The sequence below is a fragment of the Myotis davidii genome, unplaced genomic scaffold (assembly GCF_000327345.1).
Source record: "Myotis davidii unplaced genomic scaffold, ASM32734v1 scaffold221, whole genome shotgun sequence".
Lineage (NCBI taxonomy): Eukaryota > Metazoa > Chordata > Mammalia > Chiroptera > Vespertilionidae > Myotis > Myotis davidii.
In genome coordinates this window covers 1,336,638-1,350,941 of record NW_006293349.1, presented here as the reverse complement: position 1 = coordinate 1,350,941, position 14,304 = coordinate 1,336,638, and the positions used below count along the sequence as shown (strand labels likewise).

General features: G+C 47.4%; 1 protein-coding gene across 1 annotated transcript in view; it reads right to left on the bottom strand.

Annotated features, from left to right (window-relative positions):
- The window catches only part of FSIP2 (fibrous sheath interacting protein 2), a 52,838-nt gene that overhangs the window by 3,109 nt on the left and 35,425 nt on the right, over positions 1-14,304 (bottom strand). Inside the window, exons 14-18 of the mRNA XM_006767091.1 lie at positions 11,184-14,297; positions 8,187-10,781; positions 5,316-5,702; positions 2,874-2,971; positions 617-663 (exon numbers count right to left, since the gene is read on the bottom strand). Of these exons, the coding sequence (XP_006767154.1) occupies positions 617-663; positions 2,874-2,971; positions 5,316-5,702; positions 8,187-10,781; positions 11,184-14,297 (6,241 nt within the window). The remainder of the gene's footprint in view (positions 1-616; positions 664-2,873; positions 2,972-5,315; positions 5,703-8,186; positions 10,782-11,183; positions 14,298-14,304) is intronic.

Genomic DNA, 14,304 nt, shown 5'->3' with positions numbered 1-14,304 from the left:
AAAAGAGTTCTATTCTAGTTAGATGATGATGTCAGCAAATAAACTTAGCCCTAAAAGCCCCTCACTCCTCTTTTTTTGGGGGGGTTCCATTTTTGTAGGGCTAAGCCACAGGAAAAATAACCTCTCAAAAAATTGTTAAATCCTAGTGTCCTGGGCTCTGGCTCGGATAGAAACTATGGTGTGATATACCCTCATTTTGTGGCTAGGTCTCCCACGGTAAATGTCGATTCACAGCATCATATTCCTCATCAAAATCATTAAGAAAATGTGATAGCAGTTCAGACAAGACAAGCTGACTGGCTCATTTGGACACCTGAGGGATGTAGGATCATATTTCCAGAAGTAGCTCAAGCTCACAGCAAAAAACAAAACCACACCAACACCAACCACGGGAGCTGCTATGCACAGGGAGCAGGGCGGCGGAGGCCGGGAGGGGCCGGTGTCGGGTGGACGGCGGTCAGTGGAGAAAAATGGGGCATCTGGAATACTTTCAACAATAAAGAGAAATTTAGAAAAAAGGATCCATTTCGGATTTGATAACTGAACTATTGATCAAAGCAGGAGACAGAGTCCTCTTTTAATACTTTCTAATTTAAGTTAAAAAAACAAATCTTACCGTCTGATGCTTGAGCAGGCGTGTCTGGGGCACAGTCCTTGGTCTCACTGAAAGGAAAGGAAAAGCGTTTCATGGTCTGCGTACCGACCGGGGGAGGGATTACTTAGCGAAAGGACAGCTGTCAGCCGTTCTTCCCGTGAAGAGAACGCGACATACCAGATCCCTGCGCTTCCGAACGGGTAGCTGTGATTTCTCAGAGGACTCCCCCCACTTTACAAATGGTGGTGACGTCCACCCCACACACCGTGAGGGACGGTTCGTGCCTGAGCCCGTCCACATTGCCGGGCAGACGTCACCACCATCCTCTCCAGGACGTCTTCATCTTCCCCAACTGCTACCCCGCACCCTTCAGCTACTAACACCCACCTTCTTCTCGCCTCACCCCCTGGAGCTGCCCTTCTACTTCCAGTTTGACCATGAAGTGCCTCATGGACGTGGAATCATGTGGTGTCTGTCCTCTCGTGACGGACTTAGCAGTGTCTTCAGGTCACACGTGTTGTAGCGTGCCCCGACCTCCTCCCTGTTACAGGCTGAGTCCGAGCCTCGTGCCTGTGTGCACCACGTTTTCTCTCTCCACCGGCCCCCAGTGGGGTGGCTCCTAGATCTGGATTGTGCACAACGCTGCTGGGCACGAACCTCTGGGCGCCCCTGTTTTCAGTCCTGTGGGGTGCACACCCATACGTGGGCTCTCTGGGTCGTACGGTAGCTCCACATTTAGTTTTTTTGAGAAACTGTCATACTGTTTTTCACAGCGACTGTACCATTTTAAATTCCCAACAGCAACGTGCAAGGGCCTATTTTTGTGCTCCCTCCCCCCGCCTTGCTGATCGACTTTTAAATGTTTTCTTTCCCAAGAGTTGTTCCCTGTCTCTTCGCAGGACCTTAGGAGTGCTAGTGTGTCCCTCGGCCGATGGCCCGCCCCTTGCTCTCAGGTGGGCAGGCACCGGCTGCCCCCAGGATGTTGGGGTGTTCCTGCCGGGGCCCCCATCCACTGACTTGGGGCGTCCAGGCCTAGACCATCCAGCCACCACCCCAGCTGCGCTTCTGTTCAGGGGAGACGGGAGCATCTCCTGTCCCTCAGAACGTCTACAATAGGCTGGGATATTGCTGACAAGTGGAAACCTACCCTTCCCACCCCCAGGGAGGAACTGGGATTTGGGCTCTTTCTACCCAACTGGGCCACAGGCCACGGGCCACGCCTGGTGCAGAGCGCGCTGGGGAAGGGCGAGTGCGCCCTGTGGGACTTCCCTCCAGGGTGAATGTGGCTCTCGCTCCCTCGCTCACTGGGCCTTCACTTGGTCACTGCTGGCCCTGGGCGGGCCTCCGGACTCCTGTGACGTTGCTGGGTTGGCAGCTGTTTGCCTGGCAAATAAAGGCCCGCAGTTTCCCGCTCCCATCCTGCCCTAACTTGGCTTTGATTTGGTTTGCTCCGTGCCCGGTCCTCATCTTTGCTATCAGCAGGAGAGAGGTGCTTGCGTGACTAAGTATGTGTGTTTAAGGAACCATCGTGCGGGAATAAAAGGCAAGCGTGGTCCAGGAGCAAACACCCCCAGTGGCGTGAGTGTCAGCGTCAGGAAGAAACGTCCCCTTGTGCTGGGGGGGTGGGGGTGGGTGGGAAATGCAACAGGAATCTCTTTCTCCTTCTACCCACTGCGCTCCACACAACGCGGGACGCTGCCTCTTGCAGTGCACGCCTGTGTGTGCACCTAGAGCCGTTTTAGATAAACTTGAACCGCTTTAGGCCTGGTGACCGGTTAGATGGCAGGTCTAAGCAATGTGCTGTGCTCTGTCCTCTGTAGTCAGCCTGATGTGGGTGTCTCCTCCTCACGCAGTTGCTGCCCATCCTTCCCCTCGCTCAGCAAACTCCCGTGCTCCCTAGCCGTTACCTCAGAGCCTCCAGCCCGCACGGCCCTTCTCTCCCTGGGTGGTTCTTACAGGCGGTCGCAGGGGCGTGCGGTCACTCGGGGACTGAGCGGGGAGCGGGCGCCTATCTCCCCGGTGAGAACAAGTAACGAAGGGAAACCAGACACTCGGACATCGTGATCCCAGACACGTAGAGGCCCCGGAATCAACATGGGGGTCACGTGGGAAGGGGAGGCCTTTGGGAGCAGCCACCGTGGGGGGCTCCGGGAGGGAAGGAGGCCGAGGGAAGGCCTGGGACTGAGCCATGGCGCCATCGTGGCTCTACCAGGGCCCGTTCTCCCGACCCAGCCCTTCCCCTCCGATGGCTCCTCCGTGCTGCTTTGCGGCCACGTACCTGGCAGGTGAGCCCAGGTCCTCCTGGTTGTAGGACGACGTGCTCATAATCCTGTGTATGAGGTGATGGATCGGCTCCGTGGACTCCCTGTCTCCTTTCTGCAAAGAGGAGCCCAGGCGTCAGGCGCGCACATGCACAGCGTGAGGGCGCGCCTGAGGGTTATTGGAAGGTGGACGGACCCATCGTTCTGATTAAAATGTCTCTTTCCAATGGAATCCGTGGGCGTGGCTCAGTGAAGACGGTATTTTAATGCAGGAGTTTGAATGGGTTTTAAAGGTAAACCTTGCACGATGTTTGAAGAATATTAGCTTTCCACTTCTGCACTTCGCTAGTATTTTAATCAGGTTTTACTGGCTTCAAAAATAAAGGGAATAGATATAATCCCGGTCAGCTCAGAAGCTACCAGGTCAGTCACTGTGAGTGGCACTCTCATCTGCTTGCTGGGAAGTCATATGTGAGTTTCATGGCCATCCCTTTTATGAGAATACCTTTATTCTGAATCTCCAAAAAGGCTATTATGACTGGGAACGTTACTCACAATATATTTTGACTTTTGCTAATGTTATACAACAACATTTATTTAAAAATATTATTATGCAAGTTTCACGTATGCAACACTGTAAGTCAACATGTGTATACCCTAAAAAGTGATCACCCCCAAAAGTCTAGTTACTCTCCGTTACCATCCAATTGACCCCTGTGGCCCCTGTCACCAGTCCTACCCTCTTACCTTCTGGTTACCACCTACCTGTTCTCTGCATCTATTAGGTTTCTTTATGTTTTTTCTTTTGCTTTTAATTTTTTAAAAATTTTCACATGTGTGAAATCACATGTTATTTATCTTTCTCTTTTTGACTTATTTCATTTCACATTACACCTTTAAGGTCCATCCATTTTGTCAAAATGGCAAGATTTCATTATTTTTTATTATTGAGTAGTATTCCATATATATGTAGCCACAACTTATCTCTCCATTCATTGTTGGACACTTGGGTTGCTTCTATATCTTGGCTACTGTAAACAGTGCTGCATGAATATAGGGGGTGCATATGTCTTTTCAAATTAGTGTTTTCATATTCTTCAGATAAACATCCAGAAGTGGAACAACAGCTGGATTATGTGGTTCTATTCTTAATATTTTGAGGAACCTCCATACTGTTTTCCATGTGGCTGCATCAACTTACAGTCCTACCGACAGTATACAAGGGTTATAGTTTCTCCACGTTCTCCCCAACATTTATTATTTCTTATCCTTTTTATAATAGCCATTCTACAGATGTGTGGTTTAGATTTGCAGTTCCCTAATAAATAGTGATATTGAACATCTTTTCATGTACCTATTGCCCATTTGTATATCTTCTTTTGAAAAATGTCTATTCTGATCCTCTGTCCATTTTCAGTTGGGTTATTTCTTTTATTGTTGCATGAGTTCTTTATATATTTTTGAATATTAACCCCTTGTTGGATGTATGATTTACAAGTATCTTTTCCCATTCAGTGGGTTGTCTTCTTTTTTATTGATTTCAGAGAGGCAGGGAGAAGGAGAAGGAGAGATAGAAACATTAATGATGAGAGAGAATCATTGATCAGCTGCCTTCTGCACACCTCCTACTGGGGATTGAGCCCACAACCTGGGCATGTGCCCTGACTGAGAATTGAACTATGACCTCCTAGTTCATAGGTCGATGCTCAACCACTGAGCCATGCTGGCTGGGCTGTCTTTTTGTTTTAACAATGGTTTCCTTCACTGTACAGAAGTCTTTTATTTTGTTGTAGTCCCTTTTTTTTTCTCCTTTTTTTACTTTGTTTTCCTTGCATTTGTAGTCAGATCCACAATAACATCTAGGCTGATGTCAAGGAGGTGGCAAGGAATTTTATCATTTCAGGTCTTCCATTCAGCTCTCTGGGCTTCCTGGACCTGCATGTCTATTTCATTTCCCAAATTAGGGATGTTTTGAGCCATTATTTCCTCAAATAATTTTCAATTCAAACCTAGATCATCTGAATTTGTGTGGATCTTTTATTTTCTTCCTACCTTGGCCCTTCCTCTGGTTATATCCTACCTGCATAAGGCTTTTCTACATAGAATCTTCAATGGGTGTTAATTAGCTAAAATACAATAAAGGCTGGAGTCTATTAAGTAATAGATATAAATAATTAGCTTTCATTTCTCCCACATGGTTTCCATTTTATGTCCCCCCGGGGCCTCTCACTAACCCAGGTCTCCTTCTGTGACCTGCGTTCCCTCGGTTGAGTTTTATGGCTTCGCTAGTTTTATGTTCATCATTTCTCTTATCCTATGAACATCACCAGGCTCCCGAGTGACAGGAACCACTTTAGTGTTCTCCTCTGCCTAATGAAGGAGTATTCTGGACAGAATCTCTGAAGATCTCTCCCTTTTCCATACATGTCGGGTCACCGGCAGCCCTGGCCCTCACTCACCTCACACTGCGGCTCATTTCCCCAGGAGGAGTTGGTGACAGCCAGGACGGAGGAGCGGGTGGGCTGGTCCAGCTCGGCGGCGGGCCACTTCATTTCCTTCCCCGTCGGTCCTCCTGGAGGCTTCCCGGTGGCCTCCGGGCTTTCCATATCTGCCTCCGTAGCTTCGTCCTCAAGTCGTTCACAGCTTGCTTCTCTTATGTCCTCTCTCAGCACAAATTCATAGTCATCAGTGGTTGGCTCCTCTCCCCTGTGACTTTCTGACTCACCTTCAATATCATGAACTACTAATCGGATGAGAAGATCTTGTTTGTTCTGAACGTCTTTTAAAAGCTCCACCTTGGTGATGTCAGGCTTCCTTATGTTCTGAAAGGAATTTCGGCCAACAGCCTGCAATTGAAGTGACAAAGAATATTAAAAACAAGTGCCTCCATCCCTTTTTCTATGGTTCTGTGGTCTTAGAGCCATGTTAATAGGATTTAAATACTGTTTCCTTCCCTATCACTCACTTGTATGTTAGCAGCATTTTAAGGATCAAATGGAAATTATGAGAAACACTTGGTGTCTATCATATCTTCTTTTGCACTCGGAGATCATATTAATCTACCATAACTTACTTCAAAGTGTAGAAGGTCTATAACAGGTCCTTTTTTCTTAAACTTGGTATTTTACTTTTTATCCACCTACTTCTAAAGTTTTGTAACAGAAGTAGCCGTGATCATCTATTTTTCAAAAATTCCCGATAAGGAACCATAGAGTAACCTTTTCTTTCCCCAATAAAAACCTGTTATTATCTAATTTTGATTTTTAAAAGACTAATACAAAATTGTGAACGTTTTGATTTTGACCCTTATCCTTCTGCTCCTGGTTCTTTGGACACATGTTTTTCAAAAGAATGTTTAGAACATACATCTCCACTCTTCTCTCATCTCCCTCATCGAACCTCACTTTCCATTCTCCATGTCTAAAGACAGTTCAAAGACATTGATGATTAAATAAGAGTTTCCCCACTTTTGTAGCCCTCAATGATGCCACAGAGCCTCTAAACTGACAAGTTAATAATCATTGACCTCAACATGCCTTTGCAACATGGTAAGTCCGTTTTCAGAAAATAGTGCCCTAAAGGAATATGTAACAATATATGGAAACTGCCTTCTTAGGAAATTAAAACAGTCCATTTTGATTTTCTGTGTTAGTGGAGGGAACTGGTGGTAGAGAAAATCCAAAGTCATTCTATGTGGCTGTGAGATTTGTTACTGTGTGTGGCCTCGAGTGCTGGGAATTTGTCACCTCAGAGAAGAAAGTAAAGCCCGGAGTGTGGCCAACAGCCGCCTGGCTCTCTGATCTAATTCAGTCTTCTGTCTCTCCTTCCTCTGTGCGGAGAGAGACTGTATTGCTACCCAGATTGGTGCAGGTCACATGTCTTAGCAGAGCTCGCTATGTCTGCTTCTTTATTTGTAAGTTTTATGTTTAGGATGGCTTTTCTCCCCCTTAGAGGATAGAGGACGGGGTAATTGTTTGGTTGACATAGCCTTTACCTGCTTTCTTTGGTCTGTAAATGACTTCAGCAAAGAGAGCTGGCAACTAAGGGTAATATTTGTGACAGAAAATTCTACTGATAATTAAGAACTGACTTTGAGCAGTGTCACACCACAGCCCGCTCACACTCTGTTACTCCCGAGAGAGTCCTTGTACGTAAATGAAGGCTACCAAGTCGCATGCTAGCGCCATGATGAGAACCCTCATGGAACAGGAACGTTTTGAGCCAGAAAGGATTGGTCCAAAAAGTTTAGGACAAAGGAGATGAAATTAGTGTCCCAGCCCACAAGAAACTCAGTTATTTGGGTATGAAAACAGAGCCCTCAGTAACATATTTCCCAACCCGGAGACTGAGTTCTGTGGGCGGCAGGGCAGGGAGCACGGTCCTATACATTTTTTTTCTCATTTTCCAGGCCACAGACTATATACCTGGACACACCTAGTCATCCTCTGAACGAGCACCATGAGACCAGGGGCTTTGATAACGAAGAAAAATGTGCAGCGGATCAGGGTCACCCCACTGTCCAGACCCCCCCCTGTCCTCAGGGGCAAAGTTGCCTTGTAACAAGGGCATCAGATTGGCATTTTAAAGTCCCAGGCAGTTTAGTGTATGTGGGGCTTGAATGTGAGCGGCAGGGCAGGGTTAGGTCTACAGAAAGAGGACACAGGGTCATCAATGTGGTAGCATCAGGGCTGCTGGGTCCAGGAAAAGCGGGGGAGAGGGAAGAACTGTGTACTTCTTTGCAGGATAGAAGAAACTGGAAAAGGCTAATGAAAGTCGTATAGTAAGAAACAAGTGTAATCTAAGCGTTTGTCGCCTAATGTTGGTGGACATGTTGCTAAAAGCCAGCAGGTTGCTGCTGCGGGAGAGCTTCAAGTCTGAGCCATTAAAGCTACTTTAGGTAGTTTTTGAACCTTCCTATGTCCTGATAGCCTAGCGGTCCCCTCGAGGCGTCTTTCGACATCCACGGTAAGAACTGCAGGAACCGCACGAGGTTGTTTCTTCTGAATCTTCACATGACGATGACAGCGTGGTCACCCTGCTTTTATGTGAAGGGTATGCCCTGTGTTCCCGTTCTGTTTACAAACAAAGCAACACCGTTTAAACGGATTGTCTTAGGAACACTGGCCTGAGACCCTTAGAGGGAGCCACCCATGTGCCAAGTCCCAGGAAGTCAGATGACTGCGGGGCTGAACCAGCACAGCCGGTGCCCCTGTTGGGCTGGGCCGCAGCAGCGCCACCAGAAAGCACCCCAAATACCCATTTGAGGAGGAGAGTCACACGGCCACCTCGTCTCACTTCACCTGTTTGCCTGCGGCTGCGTTCACACTTACCTCTAAGGGCTTCATGTCCAGACGTCCCGTCCTGTTCAAGGAGGTGCGTCTCTCTTTCTTCAGCTTTTCCTCACTAGATGCGTCTGCGGCGGAGTAACTTCTCCCCTGCATCGAGGCTCGTCTCACTTCGGCTATGCTGTGCCCGGTGTTTCTCAGACACTCCATCTGCAGCTTCTCCAGAGGCTCAGTTTTCACCGAGATGACCGCCAAGTGTTGGGAAAGAATGCCGGGGTCTATTTTGATGGGCTTGTTCCCAATGTGGGGGACGATTTTAATTTGCGTTTCCTCTCCCGATGTGTTTGGATCGGGCGCTCCATTCTTCGTGTCAGGGTTCGTTTTGAAAGCATGTTCTTGCGCCTTCTGGACGATCCTGTTCACGTCTAGATCTCCAAAGTGCTCCGCAGGGGAATCCTTGGAGCAGTCGGTGTCTGTATCTAAGGAAACGCTGGAAACGCCATCGATGATTAAATTGGCCACCTTTTGGGGGAAGACTCTGTTGGTGCCTTTGATGTCGTAGTAAAGGTCCTGGTAGGTCCCGGATTGTATCAGCACATTGCTGTAAATAGAGTCGATAATCTGAGAGATCATTTCGACACTTTCCGGGTTTAAAAGCTGCCCCTCAGGGTCAGCAGCAACGAGACTAATGTCACTTTTGGAAATCTCCGCCGACACAGATTTGGTCAGCTGAGATGCAATTCTATTTAACTCGGGCTTTGATAAGTTCTTGGCATCTTTGCTGGAGGCACTGGGCAACTTCACCAGTTTGGCTAAGAACAAGGCCAGTGCTTCCTCTAAACACGTGACATCCAACATGGAACCTTTTTTGGAGGAAGACCTGTCCTGGGACTTAAATTCAACAATTTTGACCACCTTTTCCATAATTTTGACAGCTTCCAGCACCAGTTCTGAGCTCGATACTTCTTCCTCTCCTTGCGGTTGAAATTTAGAATTGGAAATTTCCTTCACCATCAAGAAGCCTATTATGTCGGAGAGGACATTGCTCTTCCCCATTAAGTCCTTGAAGATGGACATATGGGAGCCGGAGTGTTTTAACACCCGGGTGTAGACAGAATTGACGACCTTTTTGATGGTTTCATTGTCAGATACCGGTACAGTCGCCAAGGCCTTGGCTGGGGGTATGAGTTTGATCTTACTTTTTGAGATAAATTCTTGCAGGGAAGTTAATATTTTGGACATGATGTTTTGCATTTCAGTTTCTAGGGATTTGTTTCTCTTCTTGTCCACCTTGGGAAACACAGATAAAAGCTTGGACAGAAACTGGACGGCGATTTCCTCTATGACGTTGTAAGGCAGCCTGTGGGCGGGCGCAGGCTGGGGCCGGGGCGTGTCCGTGTTGCGGAGGACGTCCTTGAGGATGTTCTCAATGATGCTGTCCACTTCTGCGCACTGACACGGGGTCAGCTCTCCCGAGAAGTAGCTCTGCAGCTGGTTCCCGGACACCTCTCGCAGCACCAGCTCCACGATGGTCTCGGAGAGGATTCTGCAGCTGCTGGCTACACAGTTTTGTATAATCTCCTGCGAGCCGAACCGGGACAAGAGGTTCTCATAAATAGAAAGGGCCACCAGCTGGATGACCTCGTCGTCGTTGGGGTGTAAGGACTCCACATACTGAATGGTCACGTCTTTGTCCTTGACGATCTCGGTCATGATGGTGCCCAGTAACTTCATTTTCAGGAAATCCAGTTCTGGGAGCCACCTGCCCTCCGAGGGGACTGCGTTGGTTTTGGGTGTGACTGAGAAAACCTTCTGTAAAAGAGCAGAAATCACGTCCTGTAAGAACTCGCGAGGCAGCAAGATGGCGTATGGCGAGAATGTCTGACACTCTTTACTGGCTGTCTGCACCGCCTTCTGGACCTTCTTGACAATATCCTTACATTCCAGAGGCAGACATGCCCAAGATGGGACCTCATCGCTGGGCTCCAAGTTCAGCTGCTGCTGAAAAATTTCATTGATCACTTTGCTGGTCAGTTTTCTCGCTAAATTTCCCCCGTTGCTCTTTATATTCTGACAAAGGGAGTCTTGAGACCTATATTCCTTCAAAATATTGCACACAGAAGAGTGAACCACTTTGCTAACCAGTGTCTCATCGATGGCCGGGATTCTGTCCAGGAACGACACCGTGTGTAGAGGGATTTCCTTCGTCACTTTCTGCGTTTGGGACATTGCCGCCCCCGTTGCTTTCTTAGTGGGAGGTGAGGCTCCCTCTGCCCTTGGCTCTCTCTGCTCAGGAGGCCCTTTAGGAACGGTTGACCCTTTACCTCCGGGAGGGACTGGCAGGCCTTCCTTTTCTGGCCTAAATACCTTAATCTGAGCCTTGGACAGCTCCTTCAGCAGCAAATCAATGAGCTTCGTGGCTGTGTCATAGAGGTCGGCTTGATGTTGGCCGTCACTGACATTTTGGCCTCTATCAGATGTTTGTGCTTCTAGTGAGGCACAGAAGATCAACTTGTTAACCATTTCGATGATAACATCCTCTAAAAGTTTAGCAGGGAAAATCCCAGGCTTACTTTTCGGTGGGTACTGAGCACTGTCCGGTTTCCTGGGTTCATTTTTGATTTCCTTCGCTTCCACTTTCTCTTTTCCTCCCATTTGTTGTTTCTCTTTTCCTCCCTCTTGCTGCTTCTCTTTCTCTCTCACTTTCTCGTTATCCTTTTCTTCTTCCTTCTCCGGGGCAGGGAGATCTTTGTCAACCGAGAGGGGTAAGTCCTTCATTGAAACAGACGGGGCAGAATCCTCGCGGACCTCTTGGGTGACATGAACTGTATCACTTGGGATTGTTTGGAAACTTGAATAATCTGATTCTGGGGCAAAACATGTCTCAAAGATATTGTCATAAATATTTTCAGTGATATTTTGAACACGTTCATAGCCTGCATATTGTTTATTTATATCGACTAGAGGGAGAGTGCCTTTTCTACACTCAGTGTTCGGCTTTGGAGTTAATGTGTCTTCTGTGTTGGTCGCTGCATTTGTCACTTTGGGTGTCAAAGGTAATGGACAGGGCTCGTCTTCTTTTCTCAATGCATTTCCTCTTGTTTTGTCAATCTTCTGTTTGTTTGTGTCCAGATCTGGTCCAACCATTTCCTCCTTCCACTCTGTCTCACCGGGAGCTCCTGGAGTCTGTGTGTATGCCTCATTACGTTGCTTCTCTCCGTCTGTTGACACTGATTTGCTTTTCTTCTCAGTTTCATCATTTTTACGTGCTCCCTTCAAATCTGACTTCTGACTATCTTTACTTTTCACACTAGTAGTTGGAGATGTAACTGTTGATACATTCTCAGTATAATTTTTAATTGAAATTGTCATTTTATTTTCATTCTCTTTCTTTTTAGTTGCCACCCCTGCAGCTGCCCCTGGCAGCAGGTTAAGCAGGTTGCATCTCATGGTTCTGGTTAGAGAGGTGACTCTCCGCTCTTGGGTCTCGCCTTTTTTCACAGGCGCCTCCTCACTCTGGACACTTTTCTTTCTACTTGCTGTTCCTTGGTCTAGTTCCAAAGTTCCCAACACGTGTTTCCGGACTGAGGTTGGAGAAGTGTATTTATATGATTGCTCTGAAAACGTAAGTTGGTTTCCTCGGAGGCGCGTGCTACTCGGTGCCGTGGTTTTCTGTGGCAGGTGTTGAACCCTTTGGGTGATGTGATCTGGATTTAGAAATGAAAAGAAGGTGGAAGACCAGTCTCCTGAAAACAGGGGTTGAATTTTGAAGGCAGAGATTGCCTTTTGGGCTAAGGCAGCAATCGTTTCTATTAGCACGTGACCTTTATCATCCTTCTGCATGTCACCGGAGTCATACTTCCCTATGAACTGATCGTATACAAAGTTGGATATCTTATCCACTGTCTCTTTATCAATTGGTGGGAAAGCAAAGACTTCTTCAGCATTCGGTACAACTTTAATTTCACTTTTCCTGAATTCTCTTATCAGAGAATTTGCAAATTTTATAGCCAACCCCACAAGCTCTGTCTCCGACATCCCTTTTTTCTTAGGTTCTTCGGTAATACTTAGAAGGGAAGAAAATTTGCGAACAAGGTCAACCACTACGTCTTCCAAAAATGTAGCTGAGTAGAGGGAGGTCTGAGTCTTTTCTTTCCCAGGTTTGGTGAGTGCAGAGCCCCCGTCACCCTGTAAAAATGGCTTCAGATGATGGTCCATAATTTCCTTCATAACGAAACTTGCGACTTTGCTGAGGAACGAGCCTGCTTTTTTGTCTGCATCTCTTTGCACTTCCGCTTGAAATTCAGATTTTTTCAAGATATTATTACATATCGAGTCAACCAAGTTCTCAATCATGTCTAGTTGGGTGCTGTCGGCGTTCTCCTCCGCCCTGGCAAGACGGATTTCATGTTCCGTGATTTCTTTGATAATTTCATCCGTCAGTTTTGAAGCTGCAGCCACAAACTCGTCATCGGGTGAAGCGCCTCCCTCCCCGAGCTCGCCCTCCGTGCGGGTGGGAGGGAAGATGTTCGCTATGAGCTTGGAAACGATGTCCTCCAGCAGCGCGCGCGGCAGCACCGTCACGCACGGGCTGGCCGGGCCGGCCTTCGCGACGACGTTCAGCACGTTTCTGATGATGTTTTCGGTTTGAAGGGAAGAACAGGAAGACGACACCAGTTCTCCTGACACTAACGACTGCATCTGATGATGATAAATTTCTTCCAATAGTAAGTGATAAATTTTCCTGCCGAAAGAAGTCGTGTCACTTTGCATAACCTTGTAGACTTGAATCAGAGATTTGTATTCACCTAATATCTTTTCATAAACCAGGTTGGCTGTGTTTTGAACCATTTCTTTGTATCTTGCCGAAGAACACATATCATTATCGAAATAATTCGAAACTACAATCTCCGACGTGGTGAACTCCAGAACGATTGATTTTACTAATGTTGTCACAATGTCAGTAATTTTCACTTTCACTATGTCTGGGTGCTCAGTACCCAAGACGTTGTGTGAGAACGCGTACAGGAGTTTACACAGCAGCTCTGCGATGACCTCCTCCAGGAAGGCAGCCGAGTTCACCACAAAAGCCAAGGTTCCTTGCTGATTGTCGGCTGCTCTCTGTTTATCGTCATGATCAACTGCAGCGGAGAGGCATGTTTTATCTCCAGGTAAAAATGACTGGAGATGATGGTTAAATATTTCTTTTATGATAAAACTTGCTATTTTCGAAACAGGCATCTTACTTATTCCTTTCTTATCCTTTGTGAGAGACTGGTAGAGCTTTGAGTGTGAAAGGTCGGCGTAGATGGAACCCACCATGGACTGGATATCTTTCTCCGAGATCATGCTCTGTTTCTCACTGCCGTGTTTGACAATGCAGATTGCATGTTTGGAAATGATGGACATAATTTCGTTGATCAGCCTTATGACGTTGTCACTTAGCTCCGACTTGGAAGTGCCCTTGCATTCTGCACCGGAGGCCAGTGGGCCCACCTGAGCGAGCAGCTGGGCGACCACCTTTTCCAAGTGGGTGTGCGATAACATGGTGGTGTAGATAGTTGAGGCCTGCCTTTGGAATCTTGATTTAGCGATGTAACCTTGGACTCTCTTTATCAAGACATCGACGTTCAGTGTGGCGTACGACTTAAAACGAAGCTTTCCTATCAGCTTTGGGTGGATTTGGAAATCAAACGTGTGGGCCAGGATGCTCTTAGTCACCCTTGCTGCCAAGGTTTTTGTGTCATGGAGGAAATCGTAATCGGGCAGGACGTCCATTTCATATTCTTGCAGCACTTTGCTGAACACCATGTCCACAACGTTGTTGAGGACATCTCTCTCCACTGTTGGCAAACGGCACTGCTCCTCGGCGTTCTCCAGGATGCGGACCGGGGCTCTTGACAACTCTTCTGCTATCAGATGTATGAGTTTCCCAGCTTTATCCAAAAGCTCATCTTCTGAGTCTCTTGCGGATTTTGTTTGCACAATGCCCAACACCCTGTGGAATATTTTCCTTAAAACTCCAAAGATCACGTCTTCCAAAAATGCTGCCGAGTAAACATGGGCAGGAGGCCATGGCCTCCACTCGCCGTCAGGGTGAGAGTCTGTGGGGGCAGGCAATGCCTTTCGGTCCACAAAGGGCTGAAGATGTTGTTGACAGATA